Source organism: Camelus dromedarius, chromosome 14, assembly GCF_036321535.1.
Source record: "Camelus dromedarius isolate mCamDro1 chromosome 14, mCamDro1.pat, whole genome shotgun sequence".
Taxonomy (NCBI): Eukaryota; Metazoa; Chordata; class Mammalia; order Artiodactyla; family Camelidae; genus Camelus; species Camelus dromedarius.
This window is the reverse complement of record NC_087449.1, coordinates 54,706,153-54,731,998: the sequence shown is the minus strand read 5'-3', so window position 1 is coordinate 54,731,998 and position 25,846 is coordinate 54,706,153. Positions and strand designations below refer to the sequence as shown.

The window sequence follows — 25,846 nt, the reverse complement described above, 5'->3', positions numbered from 1 at the left end:
AGAAGTGTCCCACTTGTGTCCCACAGCCTGGAGTGCCCACAGGTGGCAGAGCCTGAGGTACAGACAGCTGAGGGCGCCCAGAGCTGCTCCTGCCTGGGCCCAAATCACGGGAGCAAGTGGCGGCGGCTGCTGCCTGCAGAGGATCCTGTGCAACAGCCCTGGTCACAGAGCCAAGAGCCTCAGAAACCACCTCTCCAGGGTGCTCTGGTCAGCATAAGTTTTAAGCCACTGATTTCCAGTCACTGTGAATTCTCAGATTCTCAGGAGGGGAAAGAGGGAGAAAAATCCAGAAATTAATAAACTAAAGTCTACATTTTCCTCTGAGTGCAATTTTGTAAACATGCTTTATTTCCTCTCTCATATATAGACACATCTGCACAACAGATACTGGAATGGTTATGTCATTAAATCTTTAATTACATAAGTGAATTTATAAATCAAAGTGGAGATTTTCCAGAGCTGCTGGAGTTGGCAGGTGGCCACCACAGCTCAGCCCTCACCCCCCCTTCACCAAATGCCCTCTGCCAGCTGGGGGGAAAACTCCCCCATACCCCATTGCCCTACAAAGTCAGAGAGTGATGGCCCCAAGAATATGGCAGCATCAAGTTGTGCAGAGTGGCCAGCTGGCAGGCTTCACCCAGAGGTGAGACTTGAAGATCAACCCAAGCCAGGGAACTGGGTTCCCAAGTGCCCTCAGGCATCCAACTACTGGGCCTTTGAGTCCATAGGGAAGGGAGACCTCCAGCTGCCCACGCCTCTCACTTGCACTCAGGTCAGGCAGGGAAGACCTGAGGCCAGGCAGCTCCTGTCCACCTCCTTTCTGCCAGAAGACATCCTTGTGCAGAGCTGGCAGTGAGGTGCCTGCTCCTGTTAATTTCATTCCCATTTCCACAAGTCCATCTGTGAATCATCCACAAGTGTCCCTATTCCCACATAGTCCCCAGGGCTTCTGGGGCTTACAGGAAGGGCTTCTCACAGCTTACAGGTAGCCTGAGCGACTTTGGAGCTGGTTTTTCTGTTCAGGGCTTGACAGATAAAGGCCCCAGCTTCCAGGAGCTTCTGGAGGTTCACACCCTTTGAGAAACAAGTTAGAGGATGCAGTAAGTCATGACATACTCCTCAACACCCAGGGAAACATCAGACAGGACAGAAAACTGTGATACTGGAAAAGTGAAGGTGACGACAACTAGGCTCTTGCCCCTCTGACAATGGGACACCAGCTGCCTGTGAGGTGATCTCCTCTGGCATCTGGGGCTACCCCTCTGCCTGCCTTCAATCTGTGTAATGGTTTGTAGTGCCGCCATCAGGAAAGGGATCTCATTAGTCTTGTATCCAACACCAGTCTTGTAGTCCAACACCAGGACTACAAGTCCAACTTGTAGTCTAGCACAGGCCTGGGCCACTGTGGGCAAACACTGCATACTGAAGTCAGGACCACAAGGCAGAGAGAAGTCGGAGTAAAAACAACTAGAAGGGCCATACTGGAAACCTCTGTTCACAACAACAGCTCCTATTTACTAATGCACACTGTGTGCTTAGCTCTGGGCTAAGCATTCTACATTTTCCTACTTATCTTCATAACAACCCTGTGAGACAGGCACAATTATTATTCCCATTTCTTAGGCCCAGAGAGGTGAGGTAATTTGTCAGGTCGCACAGCCTGGGAGTGGCAGGACTAAATTTTAAATCTAGTTCTGTCTGATCCCAAAGCACAGATGTATATTGCTTCCAGCCCACACTGAGGACCCTGACAACTCTGGCAGAGCCCTGGAGGGGCTAATTCTACTGCCTTCATTTTACAGAGAACAAAACAAAGTCCAGAGGGAACGGACTCATTTCAGGTCATGGCCTTACCCCTTTCAGGGCTCTTTCCCTGCACCCTGGTGCTTCCTTGAATTGAACTGTCAAACTCATGCTGAGGGCTTGGCCTTCTCATGGCCTCTGTCAAACATACTCTGTTATCTCAAAATGTATGATGAAACAGCCCTAGTCCCTTGGCACCCTCCCCTCTTAACTGCACCAATACCACCACAAAGACCCTGAACAAACCCAGCAGCTTATGTCCTCTGGCTTCAGGCAGACCTCTGGTCATTTCAGGGCTGCCGCCAGCAGGGCACAAGGAAAGCTCACCGTGTGAATGCCCAGGCCGGTCAGCATGTAGACTAGGTCCTCAGTGGCCAAGTTTCCAGACGCCCCTTGTGCATAGGGACAGCCTCCAAGTCCTGCCACAGAAGAGTCCACGACACTCACTCCCATCTGGAAACAAGGATGGTGAAACATGGCTGTCACTGTGGGGACCAGAGCCTACAAAGCCGGTTCTTGTAAACCTATCATCTGCTGCCTAAAATTTCACTGAGAGTTAATCATTCCTTTGGCTTACCACGCTGTTGAAGTGAAAATCCCACTGAAAGAGACAGTGTTTCTCTTTTTAGTTTTGAAGCAGTGTGAGTCTTTTTGGCTACACTGTTTCCTCTGCCAGGAATACTATCCTCCTTCCTTTCATGGCTGATTCCTCACCTTCTTCTTCTCAGCCTAAAAGCCACCTCCTCAGAGGGGCCCCTTCCAATTACCAACCCAAACTCTCCCACTGCTGAGGCTTCCCGCTACAGTTGTTTACTTTGCTCATTTACCCACTCCCATCCCCCACCACAGGCCTCTAACCCCACGGGGCCTATCCCATTGTCCTAGGTCACTGGCTCCCACTTCCTAGATGACTGTTTCACTTTCCCCTCTCTCCTTAAACCTCAACTCTGAGAAAATAGACCCAGAATGTAACAGAATCATCTGGCTTAAAGACATGAGCCTCTCAAGGTAACCTGAGAGCTAAAAAGAGGGAAAAGGGTGGGCAGGATGGCTCCAGCTAACATTCAGACAACAGGCCAGACTTAGACGAACACTGCTGCAAGGTAGCCTGTGGTCAGACACTCTAAACTTTCTTTCTAAGGGGCTGCTGGGCCATGGGATCCCCCGTTCTGGGCCAGCCCACAGAAGCAAACCTCAAGGGAAACCCAATCTGAGGTCTTAGTCCAATCTTTGGGGAACAGCAGTAAAGGCTCTCCCTCTGAGTGAACTCTGCCTCCCTCCCTACTTCCCACCTGCTCCCCCCACCCCACACACAGGCACAGGCACATGCACACTCACAGCCCCGCGTGCTACCTAGGGGCCAGGACACCTGCGTCCTCCCTTACACCTTAGTCTTGCCATGCAGTGCTGCCTGGTCACCTTTCTGCTTCCCCTTTTCAACTGCTTAACTTCTTCATGCCCTTCAAGGCTCACTCAGGCCTCCTCTGGTGAGTCCTCTCTGACCTCCCCTGCTGGGATGGAGGCCTTCTCAGCCTGTGCTTCCTCCCTTAATGGCATTTGTCATAACGCATTAGGATTATCATTTAACTCTTGACTGTCTCCCTAACAGACCAGATGCAGACACTTTCAGGGCAGGGTCACATGTCTGTGTCCATCATAGCCAGCCTGGGGACTGACACACAGCTATCGGCCTTCAGCAGAGTGGAATGCTTGCTGAGAGCACAAATGAAACATAGCTGTCCTGCCACCATGCCCTTTGGGAGAATGGACACATGCCCTTATCCTGGGGCATGCCCTGATTACCTGCAGGGCCATCAAGGTGTTGGCTAGGGCCTGGCCGTAGGTGTCATGGCAGTGGACAGCCAGGGCAGCCACTGGCACCTCATGCATGACAGCAGACAGCATATCCCTCATGATCCCAGGGGTGCCCACGCCAATGGTGTCCCCCAGGGAGATCTCGTAGCAGCCCATTGAGTACAACTTCTTGGCGACCTGGGGAAACAAGCAGGCACTTGGAAGACACTAGATTCCTCAAGCCAGGGGTCCTTACCTATGCATAACACCTCCGTGTCTGAAGCACTGAATTCCTATGGGACCACAGGCTCCTTACAACTTTAGGAGTGGGAATGATAATCCTCTTTCTAGTCATTAGGAGACTGGGACGTAAGGGAGCAGAACTGGCCACTGCTACAGGCCCTGGAGCTCCAACCCGTGTTCCCCTCCCACCCAGTTAAAATCTAGTCCTTCACTCACCCCTCTACACACAGTGTCAGACCCAGGTACTGGAATCAGCAGAATTTATTCCTTTCATGTAGCTTTATCCTTGGTAAGACGATGTGTGAAATCATGGGTCTGAAGTGCTAGTGATATATTTTAAAGAGAAGTACATAAAATTTTTAGGAGCCCATTTGTAAACTCCTAAAATCTTTGCAAAACCAGAGCAGTATATGCTCCACCTGAGGAGGTGCTGTCGTACACTGTTCTGTGGGAGAAGGTGGAGGAAGGATGTGGCAGGGCCAGGGATGTAGATGGTACTCAATGATGGCCTGCTGGATAAAGGAGATGGTGACCCCTCCCCTACTGCCATGGAGCGACAAGGAACCATGGCAGCCTGCGGGGGGTAGAGGGGCAGCGAAAGGAGGCGGCTTTGGAGTGACGTATGCTAAGGTGAAATCCCAGTTCTGCGGCTCACTCGCTGGGGGATCCTGGCAATGGACTTAACTTTGCTGAGCTTCAACTTCTGCTTCGGAAAAATAGTGATCAGCCTCTGTAGGGCTATGGGGAGCACTGGCAGCCAACAGAAGGCTGAGATCCGGACCACAGCCGCCACTCTCAATAAGCAGTTGCTACTGCTACCATTGCTCGTTTCTGGCTGGTGGGTGGGAAGAGCAAGAGGGCTTTGGAGATAAGCAGATGTGGGCTGAGACCTGGTTTCACCATTTACAACCTACATGGCAAGTTAGTTGGTCTCCGTGTCCTCAACTGTAAAATGGAGTAACTATAATAACACCACATTTACAGGGTGGTTTTGAGGACAAAATGACATAAGCTCTTGGTTTGCTCAAACTCAATTCCTGTACTGTGTTCTTCTCAGAGCTGACTGGGTTACTGCTCAGAGGATGTCCAGTGGCCTCTCCAACTACTACAAGGATTCTCACCTCAGTTATCATCTGTCCACTGACCAGGCTAGAAACTGAGTCAGGCTTTCACTCTGGGGTAGAGGGAGGGGCTTCAGAGACTCCATGCCCAGGCAGGGAGGTGGGCCTCCAGGAGCAAGTGCAGGGCTCTGCTCTCAGAGGGGCTTAATGAAGGAGCCTCAAGGAAAGGGTGGCGAGAGCAACCCATGCGCTCAGGGGCAAGCACGGAGCCAGCCCTCACAACCCTCACACCCTAACAAACACACACCTCAGCTACTTTAGCCGGGGAGATCTTCCCTTCATAAGGGCATCCAAGCACACAGGAGATGTACCTGTGGGAAAACAGGGAGGAATGATGTCAATGCCCTGGAACTCTTCAACCAGCAGGGCTGAGGCAGGGTGGCTGTTTGACACATCGCTAGTCAGCCTGCACCCAAACCAGCAGCTGGGCAGGAGGCCAAGGGTGTGGGTGAAAGGCTGATTCAATGATGTGGAGCCAAATGAGGGCAGTGCCGCTCAGTGCCAGGAGGGGGCGGTGCAGCACCGTGGCAGGGAAGGGAAGGGAAGGGACTAACAGGCCTGCAGTTCAGGAAGCTGGGGGTGCACAGTCTCAGGAGAGGCAGCCAGAGAACAGCGCTGGAGGAGAAGCTAGAGAGGGCAACAGGAGCAGCCGCCTGAGGCGCACGGGGGAGGGAAAGTAGAACACAGGCCAAGGTGGGGCCCACACACAGAAGAGGACCAAGGATGATGAAATCAAAGCAGGAACAAAAAAGCTGGGCTGGCCTGAGGGCCAAGGGATCAGCTGCTCTGGTGAGTTGCCGGAGGATTCATACACTCATTTATTCAACTGATACTGAGTTGCCCCATAATGTGCCAGGCACTGGAGTACGCAGTGAGCAAGGCTGAAAGGTCCCTACCCTCATGGAGCTTGAAGTTTCAAGTTAGGAAGACAGCCGATAAAAAGGTAATCTAAAAAGTGAAGGAGATAAGCTCAGAAAATGACATGCTATGAAGAAAAGACAAGACAACTGTGACAGAAGCCAGAAGGGGAGGCCCACAGGAGTCAGGATGGTCCAGGAAGACCGCTGTGAAGACACGGTGCTGGAGCTGAGACTGGGGAGAGCCACGTTCCAGGCAGAGAGAGCCAGTGCAGAGGCCTTGAGATGAAGATTAAGTGTGTTCAAGACACAGGACAAAGAACACAATAGCTGAGGTACAGGCAGAAAGGGGCAAAGAAGGACAACATGAGGTTGAGAGGTGGCCACTGGCCTGATCACAGGGTCTTGCGAGCTAAGGTAAGGAGTCTGGATCTTGGGTGTAGACACTTCTATGCCCACTCACCCCACTGAGGCTGAGGCTCCATTAAAACCTTTTAGAGTCTAGCAAACTACTCTGCATGTTAAGAGGCATAATGAGTATTTGCTGGATAAACAATTTCAGACTCAACCATCTCAGTGTATTTTTCCATTTCAATTCCACCCTCCCTACTCTCCAATCATTGCTGAGCAAGGAAAAGTTAAGAGAAATACTGAGGAAAGAGCACAGGCAGACCCAACACGCCCCTGCTTCCCCATCCAATCATCTGCCCAGCGGTTCCTGTGCACACAGTGGGTGTGCTGGGAGAGGGAGCACACCAGGGACTGACAGAGATGTGGGCCCCGCCCTCAGGGAGAGCAGAGTCCAGTCAGGGCGGCAGGAGGGAGGATTTAACAAGCAGCTAAGTGCTATGTTAGAGGATGTCCAGGGGACTGTGGTAACCCAGAGGAGAGGCACCAACTCCAGCTGAAGGACGGAGAAGGCTTCTTGGAGAAAGTGGACCTGAAGATGAGAAAGTTAGCCTTGACAGGTAGGATGTACAAGGAAGGGGGTTCTGAGTCCACAGAAAGCACGTGTGAAGGCCCAGAGGCAGGAAAGAGCAGGGGCATGTGACAGATGGAAAGAAGTTCCATCCAGTGGGCAGAGGAAGTAGGGCAAGAAGGGAGCAGAGAGCAAAGAGGCTGCAGAGTGGTAGGGGCTGAATCACACAGGGGCTTGTAAACCATGCTGAAAACTCTAGAGTTGACAGGTCACTGAAAGGTTTTTAATCAGGGGGTGATGAGATCAGATGAGATCAACTTCTGAACGAGCATTCTGTCTGCGAGTTGTTGTGTGACCTGACAGCGGACTCTTCATCCTTCCTGAGCCAAATTTGTCATCTGGAAGTGGGGCTAGCACTCTCCTGGCTGGATGATTGTGACGCTACAATCAGATACAGATGGACAACGCCTGGCACTACTGCTATTAAAGATGTGATGCTGGAGACATTTCAGAGGCCTAGAGGATTCTTCAGGCATGTGTGAAGAGTTGGTGGTGGAGCCAGGGTTAAACTGACCTCCACAAACCTGGCTTAGTGTCCTGTCCTGCTAGATTCCTTTGGTGAACCGACCCACAAATTACGTTTGGAGAAAGCACTTGCTTGCATTCCTTCTGACCACGTTTACTTAGGAGAAGATGTCTAGGTGTAGAGCCTGTGCTGCCTGCACTCAGGGTAAGGGGTTTGTGAGGGAGGGTCGCTTGAGTCAGAGCCTGGCCCCATTCCAGAGGGTACTGAGGAAAAGACGGGCAGCACCGATGTGGTCAGACTCACCCCCGCACAGGGATACTGGCTGCCTGAGCTGCCTTCAAGATTTCATAAGACTGCTGCAAACTCTCGTCTATGGAGCAGTTGATGTTCTTCCTGGTGAAGAGCTCAGAGACAGCTCCAAAGATGGCCACTTCCTTGGCTCCAGCAGCAACCTGCCAATAGCCAGATGAATTCCTTTCAGCGTTGTTGTTCTTCAAGGAACACTAACGTAGAGTGGCAAAAACCCTCGTCTTACAGTGATTTTTGTGATATGTGACTCTTCTAGGTTGAATTGTCCTTCCCCAAAAATTATGTTGAAACTAACCCCCAGTATCTCAGATTGTGACCTGATTTGGCAACAGGGTTACTGTAGATGTAATTAGTTACGACGAGGTCATATTGGTCCCGACTCCAATATGATCAGTGCCGTTACAAGATGGCAGCCATGTGAAGACAGACACAGGAGGGCAGGCCAGTGAAGACAGAGGCAGACAGTGGAGTGATGCACCTACAAGCTGAGGAACACAAGGACTGCCAGCTGTCACCAGAAACTAGGAGGGAGACATGGAACAGGTTTTTCTCTGAGTCTCCAGAATGAACCAACCCTACTGACACCTTGATTTCGGACTTCAACCTCCAAAACTGTGGGAGAATCCATCTCTGTTGTTTTAAGCTACCTAGTTTTTGGTATTTTGTAATGGCAGCCCTAGGAGATTAATACCATGAATTATATCTCAATAAAAAAGAAGTCTTGGCCTTCCCCCAAGGACCAACACTGCTGCTGCCATCACCAGCCTGGAAATCAGTCCTAAAAGACACTTTTTGCCTAAATTCAGAATCAATATCTCCAATGATGTTCTCATCTAAAATTATAAGAAAGTTGGCACATACTAGCAATCACCTTTGAACTCTTGTGGAGGCTTGGTTACCTTTCTCTACAGAGGAAACAGGCAGTCACACAAGAGCTAACATTTATTAGGCTCTGTCTTCTACCAGGCTCTTCCTAAGCAATTTATGTGCATTCTATCCTCTGAAATCCTCACAATGTTAGGAACTATCGTTAGCCCCATTTTATAGGCAGAACCTGAGACTCAAAGAGGTTTAGCAGCTTGTCAAGATCAGAGAGATGGGAGTGGCAGGGCCAGGACTGCCCCCAGGTCTGTCTGATGGTGCCCATGACCACTGGAGACCAGTCATTCAGATAGATATCCTGAGACAGGGACTGAGGCCCAGGGACAAGACAGGGACCAATGCCTTCAATCTTGTTTAAAGGGCCTCCACCAAAAACAAGTCTTACCGCTGCCTGGTAGCCTTTGAAATTTGGGGTCAGGACAGGGTAGTTGATGCCAGGAAATTTCCGGATGCCCTTCAAGACTTCAGCATGGTCAGCCATCTGGGAGCCAAAGAACACATCGCCAAGTCACCACCAAAGGCAGACAGAGACCTCAGGTACAGAAAACCTTTTTTTGAGCACAAAATCTCTGTCCTCCAGAATCCTTGGAGAATAAGTCCTTTTGCAGAGCTGAGTCTCCCCAATGCTTTTACTATTTGTTTGATTCCAGAAGGCTCCTTGGCATGCATGAGATCCCCAATTTCTCCATATGGTTAATACTGTCAGCTCTACGGAAGCAGTGACAGTGGTAATGATACTTTCAGACATTTACTCAGAACGTGCTCACAGCCCAGCACTGAGCTCAGCTCTCTGTCTTCTAACCCTCAGCTAGGACAGGATCTTTCCTCCCAGTTGACTGTCTCTGTGAAGCAAGAGTTGTCAGTCTTTCCCTTTTACAAACGCAGAAGCCATACCTCTAGACAGGACTAGAGATTCTAGACTTCTACAGTCAGAAGAGATGTGAAATGTTTTCCTGAAACTGGGGATGGGGAGGCCTCATCAGGCTCACCAAGCAAGCCAGGGCAGAGCCAAGACTGAATCCGAGCCTCCTGCCTCCCAGGGCACTTTCTGTTGCTCCACCATGTGACTGAATCACCTGAGACCCCTCAAAGCCAGAGGCCAAGAAACTGACGTTCCTAACTTCTACTTACTTCTAGGGCAAATGCAAAACTTTACATCCCTTTCATCTGAGAAATGCTCAAGGACTGGGGCTCACCTGAGGAACCCACTTGGGAGACACAAAGCTGGTGGCTTCTATAACAGGGAGTCCTGCTTCAGAAAGCATGTCTATCAACTTGATTTTTGTTGGAGTAGGTATGATATTCTGCAATGGAGAGAGAAAAATACCAGGGAAGACAGGTCAGCCAAGGTAGGAATAAAATGGTCTCAGGATGCAGCCTGTCTGTTCAAAGCTTTTGCTACGGCAAGCACTTCACTATCTCAACCTTCAAATGCTAACATGAATTCACACCAGCAGGTGCAGTAAAGCTGGTCTTCAAGTTCTACAGATAGTGTTTTGCAATGGAAGCAGTTTCTCACTTGAAAAGGAGTTCATACTTACGTGGAAACAATATTTTTCTGTCATACTGGCTTTTAAACTAAATTTGTTACTTTATAACACAATCATAAACAAACTGAGAGCAATGTGCCATGGCCTGAAAGGGCAGGGATGACCAACCCTCTGGGTCCAAAGGAGCACACCCTCCCATTTTCTAGCTCTCAGCTGGCAGAGGAGATCATCCTCACATGTTCAGTCTGGGGCTTCTTTCTTTCCCTCCCCCACCATGTCTAGTTGCTTACCAGATTCTATAGATTCCTATATCCAAATCTGCTGTCATTATCCTGTATGCATTATGGCGTGGTCTCACTCTACCAAATCACCCCACACAGGAATCCTTCTAAAACACAGCCTCCAGTATCTGCTCAAAAGCCTTTCATGGCTCCCAAGTACTTACAGGCTTAGGTTAAAAATCTAAAAACTCCAAGCCCTTCTTGCCAGGACCTTCTATTCCTAATTTCTCTCTCACTGCTTTAATTTAATCCATTTCACAACTTTTTTTTTTTTTTTTTTTTTTTTACGAGGGGGAGGTAACTAGGTTTACTTATTTATTTACTTTTTTGTTGGAGGTACTGGGGATTGAACCCAGGACCTTGTGCATGGTAGGCACGTGCTCGATCACTGAGCTACACCCTCCTCCCAACAAGTAATTTCTGAGAGCCCTTCATGTTCCAGGGGTTGTGCTAGGTACTATAGGTACAGTGGTGAACAGAACAGACAAGATCCTGCCCTCCGGGACCTTACAGCTTACGGTTTCCAACAAACGCTCACTATTAAAGCTAGGCTGATTATACTTTAAAAAAATAAAAAAGAAAAAGGTTTTCTTATTGTAAAAAAATTAATACATGATTATTTCAGAAAAATATATGTAAAACAAAAGAAAACCACCCTTAAAACCTCCCAGAGATAATACTATTAACACCCCAATATGTAACTTTCTAGATCTGTGCAGCCCAATACATTAGGCACTAGCCATATGTGATTATTTAAATGTAACTAAAATTACATTAAAAATTCAATTCCCCAGCCACACCAGCCACATTTCAAGTGCTATATAGCCACATGTGTCTAATGGCTACTGTATGCGACAGCTCAAGTCTGGAACATTTCTGACTTCACAAAAAGTTCTACTGGACAGCAGGGGAGATACCCCCACACATATATAAGCTTTTTTGTTTCATATGCAAAAGTATAAGATATATATATATATATATACTATTTATATATATTTACTATTTTATAATCTGCTTAAGTCACTTAATATACTCCTAAATTATTAATAGCTTCATAATATTCCATTTTATGTAGTTATTAATGTATCTGATCTAATGTTCCTTATACTGAACATTTAGGTTGTTTCCAACTGTCCTGCTGTTACAATAGGGTTGTAAGGAGCATCTCCAAGGCTAAATCTTTGCATGTGACCTTCATGTCTTCCTTTGGACAAATCCCCTCATATGGAATTGCTGGATCAAAGGCATGCCCTCACCTTCCCTCTGCACTCCTGCAACACCCCAAAGGGCCTTGGGATGGACCTGGGGACACACTACTTGTGACACCACCATCTTGGATGACTGAACTGGCACAGATGCCTGGCCTCCCCAACTTGGCCCTAAGTCAGGCAGAGTGAGCATATCTTGCATAGCTTTGTACCCATCACATGGAACTCTCAAGGCCTGAAAAAAACTTTTCTGGTTGATTTCCATTTTTACCTTTTCATTTTGTAGTCCGTCTCGAGGACAAACTTCCACAATTTTCACCCGCTTTGGGAAAGTACCCCCAGATGAGGTGCTGACCTTTGATTTAAAAGAGGAAACAAAAAGTAACAGGAAGAGACTGTCACAATTCTCCAGGGGGACAAATCTAAAAAATGCATCCATCACATTAATACTGAGATATGAAGTAATATTTCTCACACTTTAATCCACATTTGGTCTGTTTCAGAATTAAGAACAAAAAGAATATTCCACTTAGAAACAGGAAGGAGTAAGAGATTCCCGCACCCAGTGCAGAGCCATTTCCAACTCTTCTGAAGTCCAGACCCATTTCCAGCTGCCTGACATTTGAGCACTTAGGTTGTTTTTTACACAAACCTATTTGTACCTCTCAAACTTAGAAGTCCTCAAACAGAACTGTTTAATTTCTCCTAAAGCCCAGTCTGACTTCACTCTATCTCAGAAAAAAACATCATATGCATCCTGTTGCTTAAGCCAGAAACCTGACTCATCCCCTTCCCCAACTCACCTTGGTCTGTAAGATTTGCATCATTTGACTCCTGCCTATTGGTGAATTTATTACTTATTTCTACTGTTCCACACCCACCCCACTGATGGGTCACTATACTCCAGACCCACCAGCCTTTCTCCCACAGCAGGGCCTCAGTGCTTGCAGTTCCCTCTGCCCCCAACTGCTCTCCACTTGGCTCTTCCCACATCTGACTCCACTTTTCAGTCATGAAAGGTGTGTGAAGCTGCCAATTCCTTCACCCTCAATATTTTCTATTTCAGGAGTACAATTACTTCCTTGAGAGCCCTGCAAATAATGCCTGCCCAGTGTTTCCCCCAGTAGAACATAAGCTCTATGAGAGACTTTGTCTTGACCTCCACTTCATCACACTGTTTGCCCCTGTGCTTGGCACAAAGAAGGCTCTCATTAAAAAGTTATTAAAACAACAAATAAATGCATGAAGGGCATAGCTTCCCCAGAGGAGGGCAATTACTGAGTGTGGTGAGGCATAGTCTTGGACTTTTTGGGGTTGAGGGGAGTGGAGGAGGCTTCTGTTCTGTTACAATCGCAGGCTGGGTGATGACAAGGAGTCAGTCTGGGAGGAAATGAAACCTTCAGCAGTTGACATTTTAAATAAAGGCCCTCAGTCTCCTCTATATGAAGTCTGCCCTATACAAAGTCCTCTGTATAAAATCTTCCTCTTCATCACCAAGTAACATGAGGCTTCCCCCACCCCTTTCCTCTATTCTTAATACTACTTAATACTCTTCAAATTAACTTCATTTTTACCAAATTTAATCTGGATAAACATACTGCAATGGGACAAGGGGAGAGGTGTACTGGGAATCTGCTAAGGACCCCAAATTCCTAAAACCCTTAAGGAAGGAAATATTCCTGGCTATGAATCAGCTAGAACTTAGACAACTCACCTGAACTGGCCTTGCTTTTAGCCAGCAAAGTTTCCTAGAGACTAAAGTGATGAGCCACTGAATGTCACGAAGTCAACAGGCTAGTTTGGAAGGTCCCTGAAAGTTGAATCTCCCTCCAGCAGGGATGTTCAGCCTCTGCTGGTACATTACCCTAAAAGGATCCCAATGGAATGTAAGCTCCATGAGGCAGGGACTTTGTTTTATTAATTGCTATATTTTGAAGGCCCTGGGACCTAATACGGGCTCAGTAAATAATTGTTGAATGCTTTTGAAAGAACGTGAAACCTGTTCCCAAGTTCCTTTTATTAGAAACTCAATTCCACTTCCTTCCCCATAAGAACTCTTCATATACTAACAACAAAACAATTCACACTTACTAAGCATTTACCATTTGCCAGGCACTTATAAGTTCCTTTTGCATATTAATCCATATCATTCTCTTAATAACCTTGCTAGGTAGGAACTATTATAATTCCCATTTTACTGTAAGAAATCTGAAGCCCAAGGAAATTACATAACTTTCCCAAAGTCACATGCTTCGCTAGTCACTGAGCCAGTATCTGGACCCGACAATGTGGATCTAGAGCACACGTTCTTAACCCCTACGCCACAATGCCTCTGCCACCTGTTGTTCCCTCTAGTCTTCTCTTGGTAAATAAATTCATTTCCCCCATAAAGTTCTGCCTAGAAATAATCCCCTCTTACCACACAAAACCTGGACCACAGCCTCCTGAGCTTTGGTGTACCTATATCGACAGCTAACACTGACTAAAGCCCACTGCTAACTTCACACGTCAGCACCTCATTTAGTCCATAGTGACAGGGACTATCACTATCCCAACTCCACAGAGGAAGAAACAGCCTCAGAAAGACCCAAAATCACACAGCCAGGAAGTGAGGAAGCTGGACTTTACTGTCTAGTTCTGACAGCAAGTCTATGCCTGTAACCCTATGGAGGGCCCACCATGACCATCTCATTACACCATCTCATTTAATTTCCTTAACATTTCAGGTTGGAATTACCAGCTTTATTTTGCACATGAGCAACTGGTGGGGGACAGCGGCCTAGTAGACACTGAAATGGTTTTCTGAGAGAGGCCCACTGCCAAGATAGTGTAATTTTTAACTGCTGCACAGTTTTAACTCCTCTAAACTCTAAGGCAACAACTGATACATCACTTTCTAAGAGCCAGAACAATGTCAAATGCTTTACTTACACTTTCTTTAATCTCCAAACCAACCCTGAGGTAATGTTTTTCCATGTTAAAGATCAAGAAAACTGGGGTTTAGAGACCTGTCACTCAGCCTAGAAAGTGTCTTCAGAACCACTGTGACACCACGGCTTGAGCTTTAATCTACACAACGTATTCAACCCTTTATATAACTCGGTCTCCTACACTTTCCCTCCACTCTCTGAGGGCGGGGGAGACGGGGGAAAATATCAGGATCGCACAGGCCCAAAGTACAATTCCAAGGGAATTACACCTCGCGTCCCACGCGATTCAAGTCCCGCTCAGAACGCTAGGGCAGCTCGCCAAGCGTCTGCAAACGCAACAAGAGCTGGAAGTGGAGGCGGAGGGAAGGGGATGACTTTACTTTTTCCACTCGGAACCGGCAGGGTATTCGTGATTTTCACTTATGAGGAGCTTGATCAGGGCAGAGGCTCAATGAGAGGGAGAAAAGTGCCAACGTCACCGGGAAGAGCCTTGGCTAGGGAACTAGGACACCTGGGATGGCGTCGCAGGTCTCCAGGACACGGGCAAGTCTCTCTCTGTCTCTGGGCCTCAGTTTCCCCATGACCCTCAAGGGATCTGAGCGGCACAGAGAAGATTCAAGGCTCCAAGTCCCTCCTGACTCTCGCCTGAAAAGCTGTCTGGCTTCGCCTCTCAGAGAGCAGCCGCTACGGGCCAAGCCCCCGACCCAGACCGTCATGGTGCCTTCAGGACCGCCCCTGGGCAGGCCGAGGCACTTACAGCCGGGAGGGACGCCAAGCCCACCAGTCTCCGCAGCAGCGCCTTCCTCACTGTCGCCATCTTGGCCCAGCTTTCTCCGCGGCGGCGCAGCGGCGTCCCACGTGACCGCCGAGCGTTTGGTAGGCATGGCCCAGCCTATGGGGCGGGGCCTCCAGGACGGACGCGGTGACGCCATATGCTGGCTCCGCCCCCAGCCCGTCTGCGTTTTTCTTCCGTCTGGCCAGTTGTTTGTTAATCACTTTTCCCGAGCGTCTTCTGTGTGCCAGGTCGAGGCGCTGGGACGGTAAAGATGAACAAAAATTAACCAAAGAGGCGCTGGGACTGTAAAGGTGAACAAAAATTAACCAAAGTCTCTGACTTCATGATTTGTAGTCTGGGTGATGTGGTAAGAAATATGAACAATCACATATACAGTTATGTAATTACTTTTCGCAATAAGATGAAGCATTACTATTTACCACGCACTGTTCTGAGTTATTTGCACATATTAGCTCATTTATCACGATCTTCAGGACTCAATGCAGACAGTCTACTCCAGAGAGAGAAGCATCCTTTAATTTCATACCTTGAAGAATGAGTAAGATTTAACGAAGTAAAGATACAATAAAAGCTTTCCAGACAGAAAGCATAACACATGCAGAAGCCCCAAGGCAAAGAAACTGAATGCTTAGACCAGTGTTTTTTAAAATATATGTTGTACCACATTGGTCATAATATCAATTTAGTGGGTACTTTTAAAAAGAAATAGACAGGAAAGTATCAGAGTGCATTGTATAAGTGAAGGTAAGTACTGCTTTGCAAAACTTTTGTTTGTTATTATATAACAAACTAGGTTGCACTGTAAAATAAATTTCTTACTGTAGGCTGCAATTAGAAATGTTTGAAAACATTGCTTTAGAAATATGGAAAGGCCAGAAAGACTGGAGAGCAGGGAAGGAGTTAGAAGGGGTCTTCCCACTAAGATGGGAGAAATTGGTAGGGACTGTACCACGGGGCTTTGGAGAACACATTAACAGCTATCATAATAGCAATGCATTTGAAGGATTTTAAGCAGGAAGATATGATCAACTTTGCATTTTGCAAATAGTCACTGTGGCTGTTGGGTGGGTGAATATCCAATGAGTGCAATTGTTATGGAAATGACAGGCCAGCCAAGAAACAAGCACCACTCGGAGGGTTGGAGTACTCAGATTTATTGCGCCGGTGGGCTCAGAGGGGCTTCTGCTCCGAAGCTCTGAGCACCTCCAAGACGTGCACATGAGGTTTTATAGGGTTAATTACAAGTGTGGGTCTATTAGCCAATAAGGCTCAAACAACAAAAAGCAAGGAATCAGTACACTGGAGCTTATCAATTTGGAACAGATCACGTTACTGACACTTGTTGAACTTGGATTTACGAGTTAGCTTGTTAGCCAAGTAAACTGACACTAAACTTCAGATTTACGAGTTAGCCCAGCAGAACTTAGATCAGTAAACTGACACTTACCACACTTAGATTTATGACTTAGCTTGTTAGCCCAGCTGGGCTTTTCCTTCACACAATGAACTGACATTCTCAGAGTGGCAGAGAAGGCACTGTCCCTGCTTTCAAGGGGCTCAGATTTTATCTAGGGAGAGAACAAGACATGGTAAGTGTTCTGTTATGCTTCCACAGCACCAAAAATTTCCTCTATTGTAACAGACCACTGCTCACAGAATTCTTAAACCTGCAGCTAGAGGGCTGAACTTGACCCCCAAATACTAGCCTGGTGTTTATAATAAATATGGGTTTCAAGACCTGTACACTGAAAATTACAAACCACTGCTGAAATTAAAGGAGACATAAATAAACGGAAAGACATCTGTTTCATGAATTGGAAAACTTAATATTGTTAAGATGTCAGTACTACCCAAAAGTGATTGTAGCTACAGAGTCACTGCAATCCCTTTTTGCAATCCTGGTGACGGTTTTTGCAGAAATAGAAAAAAACATCCTGGGGGGAGGGTATAGCTGAGTGGTAAAGCATGTGCTTAACATGCATGAGGTCCTGAGTTCAATCCCCAGTACCTCCATTAAAAAAAATTAATCCTGTGTGTTTAATTGTTTACCATTTACTTTCCTTCACAAAGACAGGAACATTATTTGCATTGTTCACTGCTGTATCCCAACTGTATAGAACAAAACCTCACACCCAGTAGATGCTCAATCAATATTTGTGGAATAAAAATGAATGAATAAATGAATGAGGTGACTTTGATTTCTTAAAAAAAAAAATCCTGAAATTTATACAGAATCTCAACTCAACCCTGAATAGCCAACATGATCTTTAAAAAAAGAACAAAGTTGGAGGACTCACATTTCCTGATTTCAAAACTTACTCTATTAATTAAAACAGTGTGGTACTGGCATAAAGGAAGCCTTAGACCAACAGATGGGAATAGAAAACTCAGAAATAAGCCCTTGCATATGTGGTCAAATAATTTTTAACAAGAATGCTAAGACTATTCAATGGGGAAAGAAAATTCTTTTCAAAAAATGGTGCTGGGAAAATTGGATATCCACGTGCAAAAGAATGAAATTGCACCCTTACGTGATGCCATATACAAAATTAATTCAAAATGGATTCAAAGACTTTTTAACTGGTTGTTCACTGTGATGTCCACAATGCCAGGTACATGGCTGGCACTAAGTAAATATTTACTGTAAGAGTAATACGAGCAAATGTATGGAAGTCTGCCCGGGGCCACCCTCAGTTGGAAACTTATTTTAATTCAAGATGTGAGAAAAAGAACAACTGGAAAACTCCAATTAAGTAGAATGAAGACAAAATAAGGGTAGAAATTTGAATGACATAGGAAAAAAGTTACAAATGAGAGAGGATAATCCAATTAAAAAAGAAAAAAGAAAACTGGCTCTTTGAGACTAATAAAATTGACAACATTGTGTGACCACATTGATCACACCCAAAAAAGACATGAATAAAACAAGAGGACAGAATTAAAGACACTGCACTGTTTAATATACAAATGTATGGACAATAAATCCGAAAACTTTGAAGTGGATTTCCTAAAATATTATAACTTTAGAAAGTGGCTCAAAAAATAAAAGACACTTTACATCCACTAGGATGGCTATAATCAAAAAGACAGATAAGTGTTGGTGAGGATGTGGAAAAATTGGACCCTTCATACATGACTAGTGGGAATGTAAAAGGTGCAGCTGCTGTGGAAAACAGTTTGGCACTTCCTTAAAAAGTTAAAAATAAAATTACCATATGATCCAGCAACTCCACTCCTAGGTATACACCCAAGAGGACTGAAAAGCAGGAACTCAAAGAGATAATTTTTACATCAATGTTTATAGCAGCATTATTCATAATATCCCAAAGGTGTAAACAATTCAAATGTCCATCAACTAATAAATGAACAAAATATGTACAACAGTATTGCATCTCATGTACATATATATGTACAATGCAATATTATTCAGCCTTAAAAAGAAATGAAATTTTGATACATGCTATAATATGAATACATTTTAAAAGTATTATGCTAAGTGAAACAAACCAGACACAAAGGAGAAATACTGTATGATTCTACTTATATGAAATATCTACAATAAGCAAATTCAAAGAGACAGAAGATTAGAGATTACCATGGCTGGAGGGTGAGAGGAATGGGGAATTATTGCTTAAAGTTTATAGTTTATGTTTCAGGGTAATACAAATTTTAGAAATAAGTAGTGTTGATGGTTGCACAACATTGTTAAGTACTCAATGCCCCTGAATTGTACACTTAAAATGCTCAAAATGACAAATTTTATGTTATATATATTTGATCACTAGAAAAAGTTAAACAAAGAGCTACCATGTGACTCAATAATTTCACTCTATATACTCAAGAGAAATAAAAATGTATGCCCACACGAAAACTTATACACAAATGTTCATATCAGCCTCATTCATAATTAGCTGAAAAGTGGAAGGAATCCAAATGTCCAAATGATCAATAGATAAACAAAATGGGGTGCTATGTCCATACAATGCAGTTATCCAGCCATAAAGAAAGAAAGTACTGATACACGTTACAACACGGATCAACCCTGAAAAAATAATGCTAAGTGAAAGAAGCCTGGCACAAAAACTCACATAGCATATGATTCCATTTGTATGAGATACCTAGAATAGGCAAATTCAGAGACAGAAAGTACATTGGTTGGGGGGAGGGTATAGCTCAGTGGCAGAGTGCCTGCTTAGCATGCAGAAGGTCCTGAGTTCAATCCCCAGTACCTCCATTAAAAAACAAATAAACCTAATGAACTGCCCCCCTACCCAAAAAAGAGAAAGTACATCAGTGGTTAGCTAGGACTTGGGAGAGTGTTGAGGGTGAGAAGGAAAAGCTGGGCTGGGCTAACAAGCTAACTCACAAATCTAAGTGTAACAAGTGTCGGATTACTGATCTGAGTTCTGCTGGGCTAAATTGTAAATCTAAGTTAATAAGTGTCAGTTTGCTGATTCCCTGTTCATGATTCTTTTTTTTTTTTTTTTTTTTTTGCTAGCCAGCTGGATTTTCAAAGAGACATATCTGGCCTTGAAATGTTGGTTTGCTGCCTCCCTGCCTCTACTTTTGTGATAATGATGCTGCTAAAGCCAAATATCCCAAGCTTGTAATCAACCCTATAAAACCTCATGCACACGTCTTGGAGGTGCTCAGAGCTTCAGAGCAGAAGCCCCTCTGAGCCTGCCGGCGCAATAAATCTGAGTACTCCAACCCTCCGAGTGGTGCTTGTTTCTTGGCTGGCCTGTCGTTTCCATAACAAGGGGAGATGAGGGTGACTGCTAAAAGGGACAGGTTTTCTTTTGGGGATGATAAAACTGTTCTAAAATTGATTGTGGTGATGGCTGGACAACTCTATGCATATACTAAAAGACACTGAATTGTATATTTTAAATGGATGAATTGTATAATGTGAATTATATCTCAACAAAGCTGTTTTTTCAATGACAAAAACATAATAAATAAAGGAAGAGAAAGTCCCTGAGATGACTGACAAGGCGCAGTCCCACCTTTCCACCTGCTCCAGGTTGGCCATCTGGACCTATGGCCCAAGGAAGCCCCCACCGGTACAGTGTCTTGGGCCTGGACTGCTGGGAAACAAGCTGCTGGAAGACAAGCCGCACCTAAATTTCCATGAGCTTAAAATACCGTATTCACAATTACTTGCTTAAAATGCACATGCTTGCTTTGTTTTACTGTTTTACACAGTAGATGAAATTTGTGAGGAGAAATCCTGAGATTGACCGTAAGGGAATGAAGGAGGGCAGATATCTCTTTAGGGTAAAACAATGGATGATCCTGGAAAGCCAGATCATCCATTAACAGAAGCTTGTTCCGGCATGAAAGCATGCTTTTTAACCCGAGGGAAGTATCTGCTATCTCCAGATGTCCCTGAGGAAAAAACAGGATAGACTTAGAAAATTTGCATATCCTGAGGAGGGTGATCCTTTCTGGAAGGGATAGGCCTGAAATTAATCAGTTAACCAGCAAGCAGAACTTAGTGCTTATCGCAAGAAATATCTAAAGCCCCACCTCTTTGATAGAATTTTCTTCTGAACTGTGTACTCCTAATAAATATGATGTCGACCAGGCTTTCGGTGCTCTAGATCCACGTGATCTTGAGTCCCCTGGTCCCATCTTTGCTCTTTACTTTGTCTCTTTATTTCTTAAGTCTTGTGTCGCCCGTCCTCAGATACGGTCCTAAGCTGCGCTGGATGCAGCACTGGACAAGGTCTCCTCAAATGCACCATGTTCCCTGGTGGTCACTGTGGCAGGATTGTTTACCTTCAGAGAACTTCCAGCCCATTGACAGACTATGGGAGTCACTTTTTTCAGTTTAGGACTTGATGACAGATGGGAGGAAGTGGCCTTCCAAGGTCCCCAGCTGGAGTCCAGGCATGCCTTGGGTAGCAAGTTTGTAAGAGGTTCAGTCCACTCTGACTGCAAACTGGCCTGGCCTGGCCTGGTAATTCCCATACTGAATTATTTGACATGTTTGAATAGAGGGCAAAATGTGTAAGGAGTTCAGTTTACTCCTCTCCACTGAGAAGGATCCTCCACAGTGGATTTACTAAAGATATTTGATATAATCTGGAAGGTTTAAGAGTTGGGAACATACCATGAGCCTCCATTTTGTAAGAGGGTCTATCTACATGGCTCCACAGCAAACCACCCTAGCTTGTGACCCTCCACTGAGCTATTTCCCATGATGGGGAAGACTGAAAGGAAACATACCTCAGAAATTGGATCTACCAATCTCCATGAGAGTCATCCTGGAATCACGCCCCAAAGCACTCCACTTGTTCAGTATCTACTGGAAGGTTTATGAATTGAGGAAACGCCTGGGGCCATGATTTTGCCAGGAGTCAGAGGCATCGCGGAGTCACCCAACCACATTTCCTGGGGCCCTTCCATACAATCAGGGACACTGAGGTGCCAAAGCATCCCAAAGGTCTGAGAGGCTGCCCGGTGCTGTCTTGTTACCTCTGCATCTCCTTCCAGTGGGAAATGGCAGTTGGAAACTTAGGGACGTTGGAGCTTCAGTGGTTGCAGCCTCTTGCACAACTTGTACAACACACACACACATATTTCCATGTTTTACCTATTGTGAATAATGCTGCTATGAACACGGGAGTACATATAATCTCTTCAAGATTCTGTTTTCAGTTCTTTTGGGTATACACCCAAAAGTGGAAATGTTGGACCTCATGGTAGTTTTATGTTTAACTTTTTCAGAAACTGCGATACTGTTTTCCACAACCAGCTGCACCATTTTTCCATTCCCACCAGCAATGCACAAGAGTTCCAATTTCTCCACATTCTTGCCAACACTTGTTATTTTCTGTTTTTTGTTTGTTTTTGTTTTTTGGTAATAGCCATCTTAATGATTGTGAAGTGGTATCTCATTATGGTTTTGATTTGCATTTCCCAGGTGCTTTGTGATTTTGAATGTCTTTTCATGTCATATTGGCCATTTGTATATCTTTTTTAGAAAAATATCTGTTCAAGTCCTTTGCCCATTTTTGAGTTAGTTTTTTTGTTGTTGCTGATAATTGAGTATTAGTGGTTCACTATGTATTTTGGATATTAATCCCATATCAGATATATGAGTTGCAAATATTTTCTCTCATTCTAGGGTTTTTTTTTTTTTTTTTTTTTTTTTTAAAACTCTGTTGATAGAGCTTTTTGATGCACAAAATTTTAAAATTTTCATGAAGTCCTTTTGTTTATTTTTTCTTTTGTTGTCTGTCCCTTTGGTGTCATAGCCAAGAAATCATTGCCAAATTGATATCATGAAGATTCTGTCCTGTTTTCTTTGAAAAGTTTTATTGTTTTAGGCCTTACATGTGAGCCTTTGATGCATTTTGAGTTTACTTTTGTATGGTGTCAGGGAAGAGTCTGATTTCATTCTCTACATGTGGGTATCCAGTTTTCCCAGCACCACTTGTTGAAAAGACTATCCTTTCCCCATTAAGTGGTCTTGGCACCTTTGTCAAAAATAATTTGACCATATATGCAAGAGTTCATTTCTGATATCTCTTTTCTTTTATTCCATTGGTCTACATGTCTGCTTTATGCAAATAACATGCTGTTTTGATTACTGTAGTAACTAAGTTTAAACTCAAGGTACTGTGTTGACTCTGGTGGAAGTGGGAATTCTTGTTCTTTATCTTAGAAGAAAAGATTTCAGTCTTTCACCACTGAGTATGTTTGCTATACGTTTTTCCTATACGGCTCGTGTTTTGTTGAGGTAGTATTCTTCTGTTCCTAGTCTGTTCAGTGTTTTTGTCGTGAAAAGGTGTTGAATTTTTCAAATGCTTTTTCTGCATCAGCTGAGATGATCATGTGTTTTTCTCCTTCATTCTGTTAATGTGGTGCGTTACACTGACTGATTTCTGTATGGTGACCCATCCTTGCATTCCAGGAATAAATCCCACTTGGCCATGGTGTATAATCCCTTTACTACGCTGTTTGATAATATTTTGTTGAGGATTTTTGTATTAATGTTCATAAGGGATATTGGCCAGTAGTTTTCTTCTCTTGTAGTACCTTTGTCTGGGTTTGGTATCAGGGTGTTATAAAGTTAGAAAGTGTTCCCTCCTCTTCAATTTTTGGGAAAATTTTGAGAAGGATTGGCATTAGTTCTTCAAATGTTGGTAGAATTTACCAAAGAAGCCATCAGGTCCAGGGCTTTTCTTTGTCAGGAGATTTCTTATTACTGATTCAGTCTCCTTTACTAGTTAGATTTTCTATTTCTTCTTGATTTAGTCTTGGTAGGTTTTGTGCTTCTAGGAATTTGCCCACTTTCTTCTAGGTTATCCAGTTTGCTGGCATATAATTGTTCATAATTCTCTCATAATTATTCCTATTTCTGTAGAATTGGTAGTAGTGCCCCCACTTTCATATCTAATTTTAGTAATTTAAGTCTATTGAGACTATTTCTTAGTCCATTAAGCTATAGGTTTGTCATTTTGTAGATTTTTTCAAAGAACAAACTTTTGGTTTTATTGATTTTCTCTATTGTTTTTATATTCTCTATTTTGTTTATATTATTTGGTTTAATCTTTACTTCATTTTCCTTCTGCTAGTTTTGGTTTTTTGTTTGTTCTTCTTTTTCTAGTTCTTTAAGTCATACAGTTAGGTTGTTGATCTGAGATTTTTAAAATGTGTTTATACAAATAAATTTCCCCCTTAGCACTGCTTTTGCTGGGTCTCTTAAATTTTGGTATGTTGTGCTTTTGTTTTCACTCATTTCTAAGTATTTTCTAATTTTCTTTGTAATCTCTTCTTTGACACATTAGTTGTATAAGAATGCACTGTTTAACTTCCACAGTTTTGTGAATTTTCCAGCTTTCCTTCTGCTATTGATATCTAACTTCATCTAGCTGTGGTCATAGAAGATACTTTGAATAATATGTTTTTAAAAATCTACTGAGATGAGCTTGTGGCCAAATACATGTTCTTTTCTTTGATCTTTTTTCTTTCTGTTTCTCATACTCAATAACTTCCACTGTCCTATCATCAAATTCATTGTTCTTTCTTCTGCCTGCTCAAATCTGCATTTGAATCTCTTTAGTGAAATTTTCATTTCAGTTATTGTACTTTTAAGCTCCACAATTTTTATTCTTAGGTTTTCTATTTCTTTATTGATATATTCATTTCACTCATATATCATTTTCTTGACTTTCTCCATATCTTCCTTTAGTTATTTGAACATTTTAAAAAGAATTGTCTTAAAGTCTTTGTCTAGTATATCTGCCATTAAGACTTTTCCAGGGACAGATTCTTTTTTCCAGGGACTTTTTTCTTTTGAATGGACCATACTTTCATGTTTCTTTGTATGTTTTGTAATTTTTGTCATTGTTGTTGTTGTTATTGAAAACTGGACATTTGAATCTAATAATGTGGCAACTCTGGAATTCAGATTCTCACCCTTCTCCAGGGTTTGCTATTTTTTGTTACTGTTTTTGTTCATTGCTTCCCCCCCCCCCCTTTTGATTGTTGTAGGATGTCTCTGTGCCAGGGATAAGCCAGAGATGTAAAATTAAGGTCTTCTCAGGACTTTTCTGACTCTTTCCCTGGGCATGTATAGTCATTTTCTAATTTTCTCCATATATACAGTTGTTCTTAAATTTCTTAATCTTTAATGTCTAGCTCCCAAAAGGGAGGAAAAAAGAAAATTGAAAGGGGAAAAAAGGGCATCAACTCTTTGAATCCTCTGGAAGTCACTTTAGCTGGAGGAGGGACTCACAACAACAGGATAGGGCAGCAACAATGGCTTGCCCCCATCTCTTCTCTGTCTGTACCTCTGTGGTCAAAAGCAACAATCAGTAATCAGAGCACAAATCCCTACGGGGTTTTGGAGGATAGGGTCCTTTGCTCACCTTGGCTCTCACAAGCTGTATGCAAGTTGCTCCAGGAACACGTGCACAGCTGCCTATTCCATGACTAGGGATGAGGGATGGCTAGCTGAAATTGACCAGAATTATCCGTAACTTACCATCCAAGTCTTCCTCTGGAAGTTGCAAGCCTTAGGTAGACTCCAGGGTTTCAAAATAGTTACATCAGACAGATTCTGCCAGTGCAATTGTTGTCCAGGTGAGGAGACAGATTCTTGGTGCTTCCTCTCTGCTCTCTTCCCAGAATCCTCTCTAAAGACTTTATTTTTAAGCTACATTTCATAAGTTTCAATGCATAGTGTTTTCATTATCATTCTAAGTATTTTATAATTCCCTGTATAATAACTTCTTTGATCAATAAATATTTAGAAACCTGTTTTAAAATTTCCAAACATATCGAGGTTTTTTCCTCTAAGTTTTTATGGTCCTTTAATTATATTTTAGACATATTATGTAATTTGTATGATATTGTTTCTTTGGTTATTGCATTTGTAGATGTTTCATATGTGCTTGAGAGAAACAAATTTTCTGTAAGTGTTGAGTAAAGACTTCTAAATATATCTAGTAAATAAAGAAATAGAACATTTGATTAAATCTATAACAATTAAAGAGGCTGAACTGGTAGTCAATACAAAAGAATGAAGCAAGGAGCAGAAAAAACAAAAGAATTACTTTCTTTGCTCTGCATTAAGGAGACTTGGCAGGTCCCCCCACAGCCCTTTTATTTTTAACAGAAACATAAGGCTATAAGCAGTCCATATAGAAACTGGAAGAAGAAAGCTACAACATGC

At 43.9% G+C, this 25,846-nt stretch overlaps 1 protein-coding gene across 2 annotated transcripts; it reads right to left on the bottom strand.

Moving 5' to 3' along the window:
• Nucleotides 1-393: 393 nt before the first annotated feature.
• On the bottom strand, nucleotides 394-15,262 carry HMGCL (3-hydroxy-3-methylglutaryl-CoA lyase). 2 transcript variants are annotated; one of them, XM_010989816.3, is made up of 9 exons: nucleotides 15,121-15,261; nucleotides 11,705-11,788; nucleotides 9,651-9,758; nucleotides 8,840-8,935; nucleotides 7,567-7,715; nucleotides 5,209-5,272; nucleotides 3,607-3,795; nucleotides 2,131-2,256; nucleotides 394-1,074 (listed from the first exon to the last, which is right to left on the bottom strand). In XM_010989816.3, exons 1-9 carry the CDS (start codon nucleotides 15,178-15,180, stop codon nucleotides 973-975), a joined length of 978 nt encoding a protein of 325 aa, XP_010988118.1. In that variant the 5' UTR covers nucleotides 15,181-15,261; the 3' UTR covers nucleotides 394-972. The 2 variants fall into 2 exon arrangements, with proteins under 2 accessions (XP_010988118.1, XP_031320197.1); XM_031464337.2 differs by lacking the exon at nucleotides 3,607-3,795 and having other exon boundaries at nucleotides 15,121-15,262.
• Nucleotides 15,263-25,846: the final 10,584 nt, after the last annotated feature.